General features: G+C 37.3%; 1 protein-coding gene across 1 annotated transcript; it reads left to right on the top strand.

Moving 5' to 3' along the window:
* Positions 1–1,191: 1,191 nt before the first annotated feature.
* LOC147485507 (uncharacterized) lies at positions 1,192–3,473 on the top strand. The gene is made up of 8 exons (XM_086573539.1): positions 1,192–1,813; positions 1,908–2,066; positions 2,148–2,269; positions 2,352–2,427; positions 2,518–2,607; positions 2,740–2,810; positions 2,861–3,047; positions 3,301–3,473. The coding sequence occupies exons 1-8, from the start codon at positions 1,192–1,194 to the stop codon at positions 3,471–3,473; spliced, it is 1,500 nt and encodes a 499-aa protein (XP_086429665.1).
* The last annotated feature ends 14,202 nt before the right edge of the window (positions 3,474–17,675 follow it).

The following is a 17,675-nucleotide window of genomic DNA, read 5'->3' as shown; positions in this document are numbered from 1 at the left end:
CTACAAAAATTAATGTAGCTATTATGTTATCTATAAATTAAGGTAGCTATTATGTTAAAATAAAAGAAATCTCATAAATTCATAAGAACTAAATTGATCTACATTGAGAAAATGAATAAACCTACATCGAGAAAATGAATGATAAATTGAGAACGTTAGACTTTTATGTTGTTATATGCATAGCTCGATCACTATTGTTTACCTTTCGGTGTATGTCTATCCCTTTTTATGGAGTTCAAATTGATTGGGCTGTACCGTTGTAGTATTTGACTATTTGGAGAGTAGGCACTTTTTTAAATGTATATATGTCTTACATTTTGATTAATTAGTTATATTTGTCTACGTACATTATTTTAACATGTTCGGAAAAACAGTTTCGTAGTTACATATTTGTCTAAGAGAAAAATGGTTAGGAAACCGGATATTGGTTGGTCTCATGGCGTACCGTTGGATAACAACAAAGGGAAGTTTAAATGCAATTACTGCCAACTAGAATTTCATAGTGGTGGGGTCAGTCACCTAAAACAGCACTTATCTGGGGTTGGTAACCAAGTGGTAAGGTGTAAGGAAGTCCTTGGACATGTAAGAATTACAATGCGAGACCTACTACAGGATGGCACAAATAAAACACTTAAAAGACGGCAGCGTGAAACTTGAGTCGAGGAGACAATGTACGCAAATTTGGACGATGATTCCAATGATTCTGACACAGAAGAAGAAGCAAGAGCCTACGAAGGGAAGGGTGAGGAGTTTCAGGGCATGCAACATGCACAAAAAAACTCTGTAGTTGACCAATGGGAAGAAAGACAGCTAGAAAGGGGAAGAGAACAGGCAAGAAATTTTTGGCATCGTACTACTTTTGTGTCAGGAAGTGGCTCTGGATCAAGCAACAAAGGAAAGGGATTCATGGGTTTACGGAGGTCCAAAACCATGAGAAAAAGAAACAATTGATCCATACACTATTAGACAGCCGGGACACGACCAACCTAGTGTCAAAGACGTGGGTAAAATGAAGACATTTAGGCAGAAGTTAGGTAGACGGATCAGTTCATGGTTCAATTTTGCCGGAGTACCTCCACATATATTAACGACAAACAATCCATACTACCAACCAACTATTGATTTCATCACGAAATGTCCTCGGAGTGAAAGGAAGGACGCTGCTAAAAAGAGGTGGGAAAATATTTAAAGATGGAAAATGATGATATCGACAAATTCAAAATGGAAGTGGCAGAGAAGTATCCAACTTATGGATGCACCATCATGTGTGATGGTTGGTTTGGGACAAGAAAGATATCCCTCGTTAACTTTATGGTCTATTGTGATGGGGAAACAATTTTCAAGAAGCCTTTCGATATCAGCATTGAGCCGAAAGATCACAAAACCGTATTTAAGTTAATGAAAGAGGTTGTTGATGAGATAGGTGCACCAAATGTGGTGCAGATAGTAACTGATCAAGGTTCTGCCTACAAAAAGGCTGGAAAATTGCTGATAAAGACACCAAGATATAATTTATTTTGGACACCGTGTGCTTGTCATTGCATAAACTTGATGTTAAAAGATATTGCCAAGTATCATCGGGTGGCGGGGTGTATTAGCAAAGCTCATTCAATTACAAAGTTCATTTACAATGCATCCAGGGTCTTAACATTAATGAGGGAGACATGTGGTGGCGAAATAGTTAGATCTACAACAACTAGATTCGCCACAAACTACTTGTCTCTCAAAAGTCTCCAGCAGAAAAAGATATCGCTTAGGCAGATGTTCGTGGATCAAAGATATCTCGACACCCCATCGACTAATTCTGTAGAGGGTATGATGGCTGTGGAGCAAGTCGCTCAAGAGCATTTTTGGAATGATGTTAACTATGTTGTACAAATTCTTGAACTTTTTGTCGACTGCCTAAGGTTCTTTGGATGGTGACAAGAAGCCAACAATGCCATATGTACAACAAGCCTTTGAAATAATGAGGGTGGAGATCTCTGAAATCCCTGGATGTGGTTGGGTCCTTGATATTATCGACAAAAGATGGACAAAACAATTACTGCATGTGCTACACACAGCTGGTGAGTTTACTTGATTTAGTTTGAGTTAATTAAATTATTTCTATTTCAAATATTCCTAAAAGTTATGTTTATTTCTACTAGCAATGTATCTGAACCTAGAGTACCAATACACATTGAAGCTCGGATTCTCCGATCCCCACAAACAAGCAATTGCAAAAGTGTTATTTAGTGATGGTAGCAAACAAGCAAAAGCATTGCATCAGGTAAAAATAAGAGTATTGATATTCTCAAGTTAGAATTTGAATTGTACATTTATGCTAGGTCACTAACACTTTGGTCTATTAGATGATGTCGTTTCGGGATCGTGTTGGGGAATTTGGTACACCTGCAGCGCAGGCTGGAATAGCAATTTCACACCCTGGTAAATGAAATAATTTTTTCATACTCTCAATCACTCAAATGTATTGTCTATAGATAATTAATATGTGTTTTTTTGGTTTAAATAATGCAGCTGAATGGTGGGAGTTGTATGGTGGTGATACAGAAGAGCTAAAAGAGTTGGCGATCAAAATCCTTTCTCAAATAGCTTCATCATTTGGGTGTGAGCGCAATTGAAGCACATTCGGCCTAATTCACACAAAACTTAGGAACCATATTGGCGCGCCAAAATTGATGATGTTGGTGAAGGTCCACTACAACTTGCATTTGAAGCAAAGATGTGTGCAAAATACAGATAATGATCAAATTATTGACCTCACCCAAGTATTTATGGATAGTGAACAAGTTGATCCATTGGCTGATTGGGTTCTTTTAAAAATCTTTTAAGCGGATTTATGTTGGATGAATCGTAGTAGGTTGACCCAGATGTTGAAGATATGGTCGATAGAGTAATAAGAGAAGATGACGATGCGCCTAGTTTCAGTTTGGGCCCCGAATTTGACACATCTCTCCAAACACAAGATAATTTGTTCGAAAACATCTCTGGTGATGACAAGACACAAAAACCTGATACTGATGATAATGATAGTGGTGGTGGTGATGGTGACAACAATGGTGGTGGTGGTGGAGGTAATTTTAACCTTCAATTGCATGACTCAACTGATGAGGAAACTCTATTGGACCCACAAGTATATGAGGTTGCACCCAGAAACAATAGTGGTAGAGGAGCTCTTAATGACAATTCGCAAAGAATGTATGAGCCAGGGCGTGGAAGTGTTGGTCAAAGAAGACAATTAACGAGGACACATTATATGAAATGATGTTGATATTGATTCAGTTTTTTCTAATTTTGAAGCAATGAGTATGAGTTCAGGGACACTCGACCATGAAAATGAGAGGGTATATGGTAGTGGTTGGGGATACAACCAATCAAGAGATAACGATTCTTTTAGTGGCATGATCAGTCACCCTGTGAGTAGTGCGTCATATGGTTCTTCATATGGATATTGGATGGGGGTTGATCAATAACCTTATGGCGCCCCACAACCTGAACCAACATATGGACAACTCTATCCAAGTTATGAATATGTTGGAACAGCACCTGGATTTGTTGCATTGCACCCAATGTATACTTACACCAACACTCCTCGAATTGGAATCATGTTAGAATTTCCATCACAAAAATATGAGTGCTACGTTCGACAATTTCTCGACGGTGGGTATAACTCTGTATACACTTGGGTAGGATATTGTGAAATAGTTAGGATTCAAGAATCGTGTTGGAAGTTGACCAGCCACGTCACTCGTTTATGTATTGATGTAACTTATTTATCTTATTTTGTAATTTGAGACTTTGAGTACATTAGATTATGACATTGTGGTTAATTATTTGTCAATATTTTTTTATGGTTTTCTTGATAAATAAATGTTGTTATTATGTCCTCCGATATATCCGATATATCCGATATATCCGATATTTTAGATAGTTTGGACCAATGCCCAAAATATCGAATTCGGTGAATATATCGGTGTACTAAAAAACCGATATATATCGAAAATATTAGATATATCCATTTTTTTGTGACCAGTTCAAACTATCTAAAATATCGAAAATATCGGATATATCGGAGGACATAATAGCAACATTTATTTATCAAGAAAATCATAAAAAAATATTGACAAATAATTAACCACAATGTCATAATCTAATGTACTCAAAGTCTCAAATTATAAAATAAGATAAATAAGTTACATCAATACATAAACGAGTGACGTGGCTGGTCAACTTTCATACCCAATTCTTGAATCCTAACTGCTTTACAATACCCTACCCAAGTGTATACAGAGTTATACCCACTGTCAAAAAATTGTCGAACATGCCACTTATATTTTTGTGTTGGAAATTCTAACATGATTCCAATTCGAGGAGTGTTGGTGTAAGTATACATTGGGCGCAATGCAACAAATCCAGGTGCATTTCCAACAGATTCATAACTTGGATAGAGTTGTCCATATGTTGGTTCAGGTTGTGGTGCGCCATAAGGTTGTTGATCAACCCCCATCCAATATCTATATGAAGAACCATATGTCGCAGTACTCGTAGGGTGACTGATCATGTCACCAAAAGAATCGTTATCTTTGATTGGTTGTATCCCCAACCACTACCATATACCCTCTCATTGTCATGGTCGAGTGTCCCTAAACTCATACTCATTGCTTCAAAATTAGAAGAAACTGAATCAATATCAACATCATTCCGTATAATGTGTCCTTGTTAATTGTCTTCTTTGACCAACACTTCCACTCCCTGACTCATACATTCTTTGTGAATTGTCATTAAGAACTCCTCTACCACTATTATTTCTGGGTGCAACCTCATATACTTGTAGGTCCAATGGAGTTTCCTCATCAGTTGAGTCATGTAATTGAACATTAAAATTACCTCCACCACCACCACCACCACACCACCACCACCATTGTTGTCACCATCACCACCACCACTATCATCATCATCAGTATCAGGTTCTTGTGTCTCGTCATCACTAGAGATGTTCTCGGACAAATTATCTTGTGTTTGGAGAAGTGTGTCAAATTCGGGGCCCAAACTGAAACTAGGCGCATCGTCATCTTCTCTTATTACTCTGTTGACCATATCTTCAACATCTCGGTCAGGCCTACCTGATTCTCAGATCCAACATGTGCTCTAAAAGATTTTTATCAATAACCCAAATCGACCCAATGGATCAACTTGTTCACTATCCATAAATACTTGGGTGAGGTCAATAATTTGATCATTATCTGTATTTTGCGCACGTTTTTGCTTCAAACGCAAGTTGTAGTGGACCTTGATAAGTACCCAAAAATATAATATAAACCCCGTAGAGACATTACATATTGGTTAATTATGTATGTAATAAATGCAAAATAATTGAATTTCCATGCTTTTGCAAGTTTCGACACGTAAACGATGAAATTTAAACAAAACCGGCATTTTAGCATAGAAACAAGGTGAATATGCTAATTGGAAACAAAGCCTTTTTATCAAGTTCAAAAGAAGCCCATTGAAAGCTTAAATCAAGCCCATGAAGCAAGCCTGGTCAAAATGATCAATTCCGGGTCAAATCTTGCAGAAAAATCAGCGAAATTTCGGAAAATCATATCTTTTGACTCCGAACTCCGTTTTGGGCGTGTGACCTGTCAAAACGATCACCGTAACAAGCTCTACACAATGGTATACAACTTCTATTAATTTACTGGACTAGGAGTTGAAACAGGTCCGAACCAAGATAAAGGAAAAATCCAATTACTATTCATCATGATGTCATTAAGTGGAAGCTTATGTAATCACCTACTTTCCTACTTAATAAGTGCACAAACCACTCCTAATTATTTATCTTGTAATGGGAATTACTATTTCACCTACTTTTCTCCACTTAGATTAAATAAATTCTATTATAAAAGTAGATTAATTTGTAACCTTTGGATTGAAAATGTAAGATGTAATCTTGGCCACCCATCTCACTCCTTTGAAACTATAAATAGGAGGGGTGGTGCTCTAAATAAACTTGTCAATTTACTTGTGATTTGTGGCCTTGTAGCCCTTCACTCTATTCTTCTTCTTTTTCTCTAAATTAGGAAGTAGGAGTAGGATTAAATTAGTTATAGAAGTAGCTATAATTTTAGTAATAAAACTTTTTCTTTTTCTTCTTCATTTTTATTAGTTGTAGTTATCTCACCATGAGCTAACTCCTCCCTTGTGGAGGGTTAGATAAACCCATATGAGGATAACTCTACTAATGAAGATGTAATTCAATTGCTTAAAATTTAACAAGTTTGATTTTTACTTCAATTATAAAATAGTTGAAGTGGAAAACAAATTAGAGGTTGAAGAAATGTTCTAGAGATAGGGTGCTAATTTAATCTCTTCATGCTAGTAGAATCTCTTTAGAGATTTAGACATTCTACTAGGGATCAAAGTTTAATATTCACTTTGATTTGTCTATGAATCAAAGTGAATATGAAAACTAACAATTGAAATATTTCTTTCATTAATAGTAGTTTGAATCACATGGTAAATCAAATCTCTACAACTTTTTCTCTTCTATATTCTAAATTAATTTTAGAATTAAGTTGTTGATTGTAATTTGAAAGTGAATTAAAAGTAAGTGTAGTGTAAAAATTTCCACCAAAAGCCTTATCTCCTTAAAGGTTTCTTATGATTAGTTTAGCTAAGTTGTGAACCAACACGTGCTTCAATGTTAGGCATGGGATGATACCTTTACTTGAGCTATCTTTCAACATAATTTGAGAGTAAGGTAATTGATATAAGTGTGAGTTGGAGTGACATCCAATTTAATTTCTTATCAAATGGCGCCGCTTGCGGAAAAGCTATTCAAATTTAAATCTTATCAAATGGCGTTGCTGCCATCCTAACATGGGGGATCCCCCCTCTTCTGTCCCTTCCAATTTTTTTTTTCTCTTTATTCTTTTTTGTCTACTGTTATTTTTTAACTTTTGTTTTGTTTTTGGTCATAGGTTCTCATTTCTGGCACTAGATTCCAGTCGCAAGACGCGACTAAAAAGGTGGCGTGCGCGAGTCCCCTCATATTAGTGTTCCATATCTTGCGAGGAAGTTCCGAAATCATTTCTATATCTATAAGGTGGAGTTGCGGGATGCTTTTTAGGTTTCGTTTTCTACCACTCCTCGACTCACTTGCTAGAGGAATTACTTCTTGCATGATATAACCTATTTAAACCTTGTATACGTATAGTAGTATGTATTATAATATTTGTTTGCATGATTAGGGTTGTTTAGTATATATGTATGTATGTATGTATGGTTTGGATGTTTGTATACGTATTCAATTTTGTCAAGAAAGAGGAGAACATTCCAACAAGGGTTAAAATCTGAGTTGGGTAAGTTGTTTCTAAGCCATTCGGGGCAAAGCTGCTCTCTATATGACATTCGCAATCTCAATGAGTATTGACGGAATTAAATATTTATACAAAACATGCGTTAACTAGTGTCGTATATATTGTGTAAACAAATGCATGTTTCGTGAGTTGTCGTATATAGCATACTTATAATTTGAGTTGTCTATGCATATTAGTAATATGAGATTTGTTTTTACGTTGCATGTTATAACTTGTTGATTATAAGTTGGTTACATGCTACGTATTTTTGTACCTTGTATAAATTGTGTTTTAGTTTGTGTTGTATTGCCATATTTGTTTGTATAATTCGTGAAAAAAAAATCATAAAATATTTCATATTCAAATAGTGTCTAGGAGGCTTGCAAAAATTGAGGTTCTCAATCTGTCAAGTGACCTGGCTGTTTGTTTATGCCAACGTAATTCTTGTTCAACTGTTATCATTAGTAGAGGCTCAAACTTACGTTGTCCATCTTCATTATCACGTAATTGAATTAATCACATAAAAATTCATTCCTTGTATACCTTAGCTAATTTTATGCTTGCATGAGATTAAGGCCTGTTACTAATAAGGAACTTGAACACACATATTGTAGAAGAAAATACGATAAACAATTACGTAAATTATCACCTCAAACATGCTACTCCTCTGACACTAAACCTCAAAAAGCGAATCCGTTGCTATTAACTCCTCTAGTTATGGCTGAAACGACTACTATAGTAGAGAAGCCCCTTTCGGACTTCTACACTACTTTAAAGGAAGGACCTTCTTCCTGTATCAAACTTGCAGACCTTAATGTGGATTTTCGAATCCCGCCAAACGTCTTCAATTTGTTACTCGTTTACCATGGGTAGGAACATGATAAACCATATAATCATCTTCGTCGGATCCAGACAATCCTAAATACTTTCCATCATCCCAACGTTTCCGACGAACAAGTCTTGTTACAGTTGTTTCCTTTCACCCTAGCTGATAAAGCTTCGGTCTGGCTAGCAGGCAAACCACCTTATTCTTACGACACGTGGGAGAAATTAGTACAATCATTCATGATTAAATTCTACACTCAGAAGAAAACCAAAGAGATGCTTCAGAAGATTCAATTTTTTGTCAACATCCTCAAGAATCTTTTACGGAAGCCTGGGAAAGATTCAATGATCTTCTTCTCGAATATCCCCATCACCAACTCGACACTGGTGTTCTCGTTCGTTCCTTCTTTAATGGTCTTTCCGATCATCAACATAAACGCTCGATATCATGAACGGTGGTAATTTCTTGGATAAAGGCACTAATGAAGCATTCAAATTTCTTGAAAAGCAAGCATCGCGAAGTACCTCTTGGGAAAGAACTGATTCTTCCTACTCATTGCACGTCACTCCTTCAAAAGCCACATCTATGTTTGAAGTCAAACCTGATCCAGAATTAAAAACTTTGATCGAGTTGCTGACCAAGAAGATAGATGCTCTTTCTGTGCAAGTTAATGATACAAAAACACAACAAGTCATGAACGTCAGAAGTTCCCCATGTTATCTTTGTCAAAGCCTAGCCCATACTGAACTCTCTTGTCCGTTGCTTTATGAATCCACGCCATATCAACCTGAATAAGTTTGTGCCTTCAACATACCCAACGCACCGTGGTGACAACATCCAAATTTTTCTTGGTGTAACAATCAACAACAAGGATCTCCAGGTTTCCCCAATCCACCAGTTAGGCCACCACCAAACTTCAATTCATATCAGCAAGGATATAATAAGCAATTCCAAAAGGACAAGCCTAGTTCCCAAGTAATTCTACTTCCAATTTCAACCGTAGTCTTGTGCCCGTCGATCAAAATTTCTCACAACAACAACCCATCAGCAACTACCGTGATCTCGTTCCAGTAGCACCACTTGTGCAATCTCCAGTTGATAAAATAAGTGCAATTTTCTAACTTACATGAATCAACAATCTCAAATCTTGACATCAATTCAACAATCGCTTAAGATGTTAACGCAAGATAAAACTCAAAAAGGCGTGTTTCCTGGCCAAGCGGTACCAAACCCTAAGCCTACAAACACAGCCTTTGAAGCTAGCAATACTCAAGGTACTAGTAATCTAAATCAGGGTGAGGTGAACGCAGTCACCACTCTTCATTCTGGCAAAACTGTTGACAATCAAATATGTATGCCAGATATTCAACCTTTTGAAGCTGAAATAGAACATGTACCTACACCGACAACTGAAGCGACATACCTCACCAAGTCTCAATCCCAGCTTAAGGACAAAGAGCAAGTTGATCCAATTTGAAAGATACATACCAAAAGCACTTTTTCCAACACGATTGACCACGAACAAACCTGATGAAAATTTTGATGAAATTTGAGAAACTTTAAAAAATTGACAATAAATCTTCTATTTCTCGATGCTCTCAAACATTTGCCACGACATGCTAAGTTTCTTAAAGACATGTGCACTACCAAAAGGCGAACACATGTTCCTCAACAAGCATTCCTCACAGAACAATTTCCTTCTATCAATAGAATAGTAAATTATAATGACCTTGGCCATCCCACAGTTCCATGCACCATAGGAGACAAGTATACAGCTACTGCACTGTTAGACTTGGGAGCAAGTGTAAACTTACTTCACTACTACCTTTTCAAACAGCTGGGTATCCATGAACTCAAACCTACAACCATGACGTTGCAATTAGCTGATTGTTCCATCAAGCATCCCAAGGGCATTGTAGAAAATGTCCTAGTCAAGGTTCAAGATTTTTACTATCCCATTGATTTTGTCATTTTGGACACGGAAGTTGCATACGACTCCATTCCTATCATCCTAGGGCGTCCATTTCTTACAACTACAAACGCCCTCATCAACTGTCGTGATGGTTCTATGACTATGTCCTTTGGAAATCTCATTGTGGAAATAAATGCTTTCAAATTGATGCCACAAACTATGGATGGTGAGATCAACATGATCACCACTTCAGTTGATGTCTTAACTCTAACATTGGTACCCATTCTTCTTACGGAGGAAGACAAGGATCATAATTTCTTTGACAACATCACTACCGAGGATATTGAAGATTTCCTTAAGGATGCACATACTTTTGTAGCTAAAGATTATCCTGTAGATCCAGACAAGCTGGATGAAGAATACTTCGAATTCTTAAGAGCTTGTGACGAGTTACCACCTATAGAAACCCACCCACCTTTTACCACCACGATTTCCCATCCTTAACCCTTTCAACAGAACCTTACATTTTTATTTGACCTTTTCGCCTCACCTATTCTTCACGAGTTTTTCAACCCTTCTGGCGACGAAGTAATAACCAAGACAACACCAACGGACACCTTAATTTTCAAATGTGAATCAGTAAAGCCCCACTCATTCAAAGAGTTTAGATCTAAACCCACTTTCTCATCCCTTCTGAAACATTTACATCCCAAATGTGCTTTTCGAGCATTGTTTTTCTCATTGTCATCTCCTCGAATACCATTCCGTTTGAGAAAACCAAAAATGCACGCTCGTTTAGTTTCTCGGTCTACTAAACCTCGAAGTAACAAATCTTCATGTCCGAATCTGTTTGGGGGTGAAAAACGTGTTAGTTGGATAGACCCACAATTTTTTCGGTTGTTAATATATGATAAGTTGTGTATTGATTTTTGAGGACCCCACACGTTAAATTAAAGTCTTGAGAATCTGACTTTAAACGACTCATCTTTTTCTTTCGGTGTACTCCATTCCATTCTTATTTTAGAGAGAGTGCACCATATTGGTACCCGGGCCCTCCTTTTTTTTCTTTCTCTATTCTCTTGGAGTATGTGGTTGCAAGCATCGGAGCCTTAGTATACAACAACTCTATTTCAGAACTGAGTATAAATGTCTTCTGATATTCGAGCAAACATTAATTCTGGTACAAGATGGGTACCCAAAATTTCCCCTCCTTCCTTCTCCACTCTTTTCTACTTTCTTCCAACTGACATTCACCTCATCATTTGGTGTAACTATCACCCATCTCGAATAGGTCAAGGTCGTAGCTCTTTTGCTTGTAAACTACGTGCGCGAAGGATGGGGTGGTGTATGCATTATCAAACGCCTTCCTGCCCCGGTCTTCAACCACTAGGAGATGCTTGCCATTACAAGGTGTACACTTGCCTGACACCAGCTGAGCAGGATAAACTTTGCCGCCGCGCTGTTGCTCCCACAGGATGGGAATCGTCTTGAGGATCTGACGTTAAAAGACTCATATTATATATACGTACTCGTGTCTTTTTCAATTCACCTTTGTGCTATTGCTGCGCATAAAAAGATTTCGTGTAGGTCGTCATATGTTTACCTACTAGGAACACGGGCAATGCATTCCACCCAGGTCAACCCCTAGAAGTACGCAATCTCCATTCTTCTAGAGGCAGTTTGAGGATAAGCCATATGTAATAAGGGTAGCTTAGTCCGCCGCGCTCCTCGCAAGGTCCAGGATGGTATTGTCCTAAGCAGTAAATCCCCCAAAACATAAAGGTGAAGCCACTGTCTGGATGGATTGGGATTGTTTATGAACAGACATGAAAGTTGTCTAGGATCACCTCGATTGAAAAAGAGTTCAATAGCCGTAACAGTGATGGTAACACGTTAATCTTCCCTTATACATTTGTAATTATATATATATATATATATATAATTAACTAAAGGGGTTGAGTCTTACTTTAGTGAGCCTCAACCCCTTTCACGTTGTATATTATTCTTCCTTCAAAAGCCCATTAATGATTAACATCCGTCTGCTAACGATCGTATCTTAACGGCCCTTTCAGTAGCACGCGACCCTTTTAGCTCTCCACAGCTTTCAATTTCGGGGTTTGCTACATCTTTTCAGAATATGTGTTGGTCTAACTACCCAGTGAAACCTTCCTCCATATGTTCTACTTCAGTAAGAAAGCCTCGATCACCGTCTTAGGGATCTGACGTTAAACGACCTATTTTCTGAGAAAATACATGTTGGTTTAACTTCATTGTGACACCTTCCTCCGTATTTTCTAATATTTTTGCACAACTTGTTCTTCATCTTGGGAATCTGACGTTAAAAGACTTACTTTGAAAACCACTCACTTTCACGTGAATGCCACGTCAGAGTATTAAGGAAAAAAAAAACACATGTATCCTTTGCTTTTCATCTTGACCTTCCTCACATAATCTGGATTTCACAACTCACTCCCATTCTCATCCACGTTTACTTATATCTTGACTGCAAGACTCTTTCTTACAACCACCTCCCTTTCATTCCATCATATCCATCCTTTCCATTTCAATCTTTTCTACTTTCCATGGCTAATAGGCGAATAATAGTGCCCGAGCAAGATTTTGAAAGAAATTTTATTGAAGGACTATTTCATCCCTTTTTCGACACTGAAATCATACGTTGATGTTGGCTACCTCTTTTGCATCATTCGCAAATCACATTTTCCTGAGAGTTGGTTATGATGTTCTACGAACATAGTAACTTCCATAATGGTAAATTCTTTTTCCTAAAGAATGGAAAGCAACATGAATTAACTCGGGAACTCATTTTTGAGGTCGTTCAAATTCCCATGACAAATCCTGAAGTTCATCTTCAAGAAACCCCTTTTGAAACTGTGCGACAACTCATGCTTGTAACAATTCGGTATGGTGAATTCCATGACAAACTTCATATTGTTCGTCACAAGTCCTTACAAAAAAATCAACTAGCAGTGGTCCACTGGTTGGCAAACAATGTCGTTGGCAACGCCAAAACATCTGAAATAAACAAAACTCTTCTCCACTTACTCTGGGTGTTACAGACTAAACGAGATGATTTTTTGCATAATTCGTTATCTCTGAAATTCGATTACTCGTACCAGAAGTGGAGCAGCCCCTTTGCCTACCATAGTCACACGAATCATGCTGAAGTGGGATTTCTACGTTGAATATCCTCTGATCACTCTTAAAATGGTTTGTAATATAACAATTCAATCCAACTGCTTGGACGGTTATTGGACGCCATCTGCCGTAATGAACCAGGGTAATGACCAATCTAACAACACTCTCTCTTCTGGGAATTTCTTCACTGAGGATGCCCTTGCCCACATAGTTAACCCTATGGAGGGTATTCGATTTCTTCACCAAGGTCTAAGGGCCCTCCATAATAGTCAAAACATCCTCATCGGGACATTGCTAGACCTACAAGAACGTCAGACGGCGCTCAACGAGAACTATAAAGAGTTAATGCAAGCCCACACTCAGTTCTTAGGAAATCAAACCCTCAACTTAGAGCATAATACTGAGATTTTTGAGAACCAGGGCAATCTGCAGCAGCAAGTCCTCGGGCAAGTTGATGAACTTCACCATCTTGTGACAAGTTTTGTTCAACCTTCTACTTTTCCTACTCATCAACAATGGCCTCCCTCTTCTCATTGTGCTCACCACTAGACTTTGTTTATGGGTTGTTTACTTGATTTTTCTTTCTAGGTCCATCACTTTTGTTTTTATGTGTTATTTGGAGTGTTTTTGAGTGATAGTTCAGTTTGGTGTGTTTTTAGGTTGTAATTAAGTATATTTGTTTTATAATAATATTATGTTCCTATAGCCCATTTTACTCTCTTTGTTTATAATTATGCTTGGGAGTACAATCTAACTATCATCCATCTTCTTTCATCATTAATGCAATTCTTGGATTCCAACTTTTCTTGCTTTCCCTATTCCAGCCATTGTGTGCCTCAAGGATAATACATGTTTACTCTTAAGTGGAGAACATAATCACAAGTTTTAAGGAGTGGACTATTCGATGCTTAAGCCAATGCAACTACCTTTTTGACTTTTAATCAAACTGATTACTAGTCTGTTGGGCTTAACTGTTATAAATTGCACATCTTAGATCTCATATTTCATCCATCTCTTCACTCAAATAGAATTAATCGTCACTTTCTAAGCTCAATTTTTGTTGCATAATTGTTCTTAAACTCCCTTTCTTACCAGTTCCATCTTTTTCTCTTAAGATGTCGACTCCACAAATTATTCCTGAACAATCTTTCCAAGCTATGATAGACTCTCCCTCTTATGGACATCATTTTTGTGACTTCATTGTCGACATTGGTTGGTCTTCTCTCGTTCTTCAACCCGAGCAAACTTATGCTCCAAGTTTGGCTGCATACTTTTATGCTCATATGGAAGACACAACTGCTTTCAACCGTGCACATGGTTTCTTCCTTGATGGCTTCACAGTCCGACTTGGTGATACACACCATGTTTTTCCTGAACCTCTGATAGCTATGGCTTTGGACCTACCATATCACGAGCCGACCGCCAATTTGCCCTACATCTCTTAAAACACTTACAATTCCTTCTCTTGGCCTACCTTTTGTTACTCTTACGGTGCTGGTCTCTGCAGGAAGAATGACCCTGCACCTGGCGGTTTACGCTGGCTTGAACTAAACATTCCCCTTGCGAGCATGACGATGAATGTAGGGAATGCCATGTTATTTATCCTTCTGAATGTCATGGGAGATTGACATTTTTCTACTGCCAATGAGTCTTCTTGCATCGTCTTCAATGCACTTGCTCAATAGCATACATTTTTCAACATCACTCGCTGTGTAGTTCAGAATTTGAAACGAGCTCGGGACTTTCGACACCGTTATTTATTTTTACCCGTCACTGCCAGCCGTTTAATGAGGGTCTTCTTCCCATAGTTTTCGGCCGGTTTTACTGACTGGGTTACAGTAGATTCCATGTGTCCTGCAAATAAAATAATTTATTCTTTACGGTTTCGGGTATGGCGACATTGTTCAAGGTACCTGAAGAATAGTCCTTGCTACCCGAAAGACAATAAAATGCTGCGACACTTGGACCGATCTGGAGCTACAAAATGGAGCAAACTATGGCAGACCATTATCAACTAACGTGATGCTAAAGAGTGGCACTTCACATGTGATGATTCTAGATTGGAATATTGGATGCTCCCTGAATTTACATGTTATATATATATATATATATATATATATATATATATATATATATATATATATAAATATATATATATATATTTGGTGTGCTTTTCCCTTTTTGTTATGTGATATTTGTTTGTTGTTTGTTTTCTTTGCTTAGTGTGATATTTTCAGGTTTCTTTTGGTATATTGTATATTGTGCTCGAATACCATTTTTATTGCAGTTTGTTTGCTAAATCTTTGCTCAAGCTTCTCAGGTATCTTCTTTCTCTCTCATACACTTTGAGGACAAAGTGTCCTTATATTTGGGGGTGGTTAGAACCTTTTTTGCAAAAATTTAGCATATTATTAGCTTGTTTATAGTTTTTCTTTCTTTTCTTTTCAACGTATTTAGTGACAAAGTCTTGTTTCCTTTTCTATTATAAAAATTGTCTAGAAATCTCACCTTAGCACTAGGATGAGAATTTGTTCCTTGAAACTTAGGTTAATACGTAGGCAATAGTTTTTACATCTTTTCATAAATATTCATGCAATGAGTATCGTTGACTGTACTTAGCAGTAAGTTTCTGGGACCCACGGTTAGACTACTTAATTTCAAATCCAGTGAGAATCTAGCCAAAAAGCCTCGACAGGGGTGATTTATGAGTAATGACACAGAAGCGTAGTTGTTTCGAGTAGAGAAATCACGTGTCTACTTACTTGATCACCATTCGAATCCTAGAAGAGAATTTAGGCCTTCTTTGGATCGATATAGCCATAAATATATACCTGTACAAATTTTACCGCTAGTCGCCCCCATTGAACCTTTCATTTAGCCATTTTCATTTTCACCAATATTTCCTTACCCATCTATTAACCCCAAAATAAAATAAACCCATCTATTTGATGAGTATGAGAAATAGGATGAATGCAGAAAAGTGAAGCAGAAAGACTTGTCCAAACAAAAATCAGTTATTTGCTTCAAAAAGAAAAAGAAAAGAAAAATAGAAATAAGTTTCCAAAAAGAAAAGAAAAAGAAAGTTAGAACTCTCCAAGTCAAATCAAAATGAGCCACAAGCCAAAAAAAGCATGAGAATGGAAACATAAGTTAGAAGCAGCAAACAAAGGATTTCTCTAGTGTTAAATTTTTTGAAGACCCTGTTCTCTCATACTTATCATATTTTTTATTTTTCATTCCATTTTTTTCTACACTATCACCTAAGCCCCATAATTCATATTAAAGACCTCTAGCTCAACTAGGAGTAGGGTAGTGTGATAATAAGTAGTAGTTGTGATCGATCGACCTCAACTCTTCTGAATGTCATTGAGTATGTGAAGAAACGTGTGCCTATTGCACATTGGAGTTAGCGAAACTTGAGTGGAAAAATTATAAGAGAATTTGTGTTTCGACACATACTTGTGCGAAACTACTTGAGGACGCTCTTCAAAGGATCCAGAAACGGCCCTGCTTGTACAGTTCATTGTAAAAATTCATTACATGCATGATCATATGTAGATGTTTTAATTATTGTGAATTTATTAACTTAAGTTTCAATGGAATTAGTTCTTGTTCCCCGCTAATGAGATGTATAGATATCTGAGATCAACTAAGGGAACAAGCCCTTGTTACTAAGTCGTTGTAGTATAAATGAAGTTTGTGAGTATCTTCTCTGGAAAACTCTCACGAGGTTATAACTCGTCAACTAGGGAACTCCTAGTGGTTTAAGACCTTATTGCATACGGTCAATGCAATCACACTCTGCGAAACGAGAATTAGCGTAGACTACACATTTTTGGCCACTTATCTGTTTAGTGTCTCTTCTTTGCCTGAGGACAAGCAAAGTGCTGTTTGGGGGTAGTTGATAAGTACCCAAAATTGTAATATAAACTCCGTAGAGACATTACATATTGGTTAATTATGTGTGTAATAAATGCAAAATAATTGTATTTCCATGCTTTTGCAGGTTTCGACACGTAAATGGTGAAATTTCAACAAAACCGGCATTTTGGCATGGAAACAAGGTGAATATGCTAATTGGAAACAAAGCCTTTTTATCAAGTCCAAAAGAATCCCATTGAAAGCTTAAATCAAGCCCATGAAGCAAGCCTGGTCAAAGTGGTCAATTTCGGGTCAAATCTTGCAGAAAAATCAGCGAAACTTTGGAAAATCATATCTTTTGACTCCGAACTCCGTTTTGGGCGTGTGACCTGTCAAAACGATCAGCGTAACAAACTCTACACAATTGTATATAACTTTCATCAATTTACTGGACTAGGAGTTGAAACAGGTCCTAACCAAGATAAAGTAAAAATCTAATTACTATTCTTCATGATGTCATTAAGTGGAAGCTTATGTAATCACCCACTTTCTCCACTTAATA

The sequence above is a fragment of the Coptis chinensis genome, chromosome 7, assembly GCF_015680905.1.
Source record: "Coptis chinensis isolate HL-2020 chromosome 7, ASM1568090v1, whole genome shotgun sequence".
In the NCBI taxonomy this organism is placed as follows: Eukaryota; Viridiplantae; Streptophyta; class Magnoliopsida; order Ranunculales; family Ranunculaceae; genus Coptis; species Coptis chinensis.
This window is presented reverse-complemented; position numbering and strand designations above follow the sequence as displayed.

What these genes read in the sequence shown, in the direction of transcription:
- LOC147485507 (XM_086573539.1), top strand. Translation starts at nt 1,192, where the DNA reads ATGGAAAATGATGATATCGACAAATTCAAAATGGAAGTGGCAGAGAAG. An exon ending in GCATGTGCTACACACAGCTG is followed by an intron (nt 2,067 to 2,147) that starts GTGAGTTTACTT and finishes TATTTCTACTAG; the next exon opens with CAATGTATCTGAACCTAGAG. An exon ending in AATAGCAATTTCACACCCTG is followed by an intron (nt 2,428 to 2,517) that starts GTAAATGAAATA and finishes TAAATAATGCAG; the next exon opens with CTGAATGGTGGGAGTTGTAT.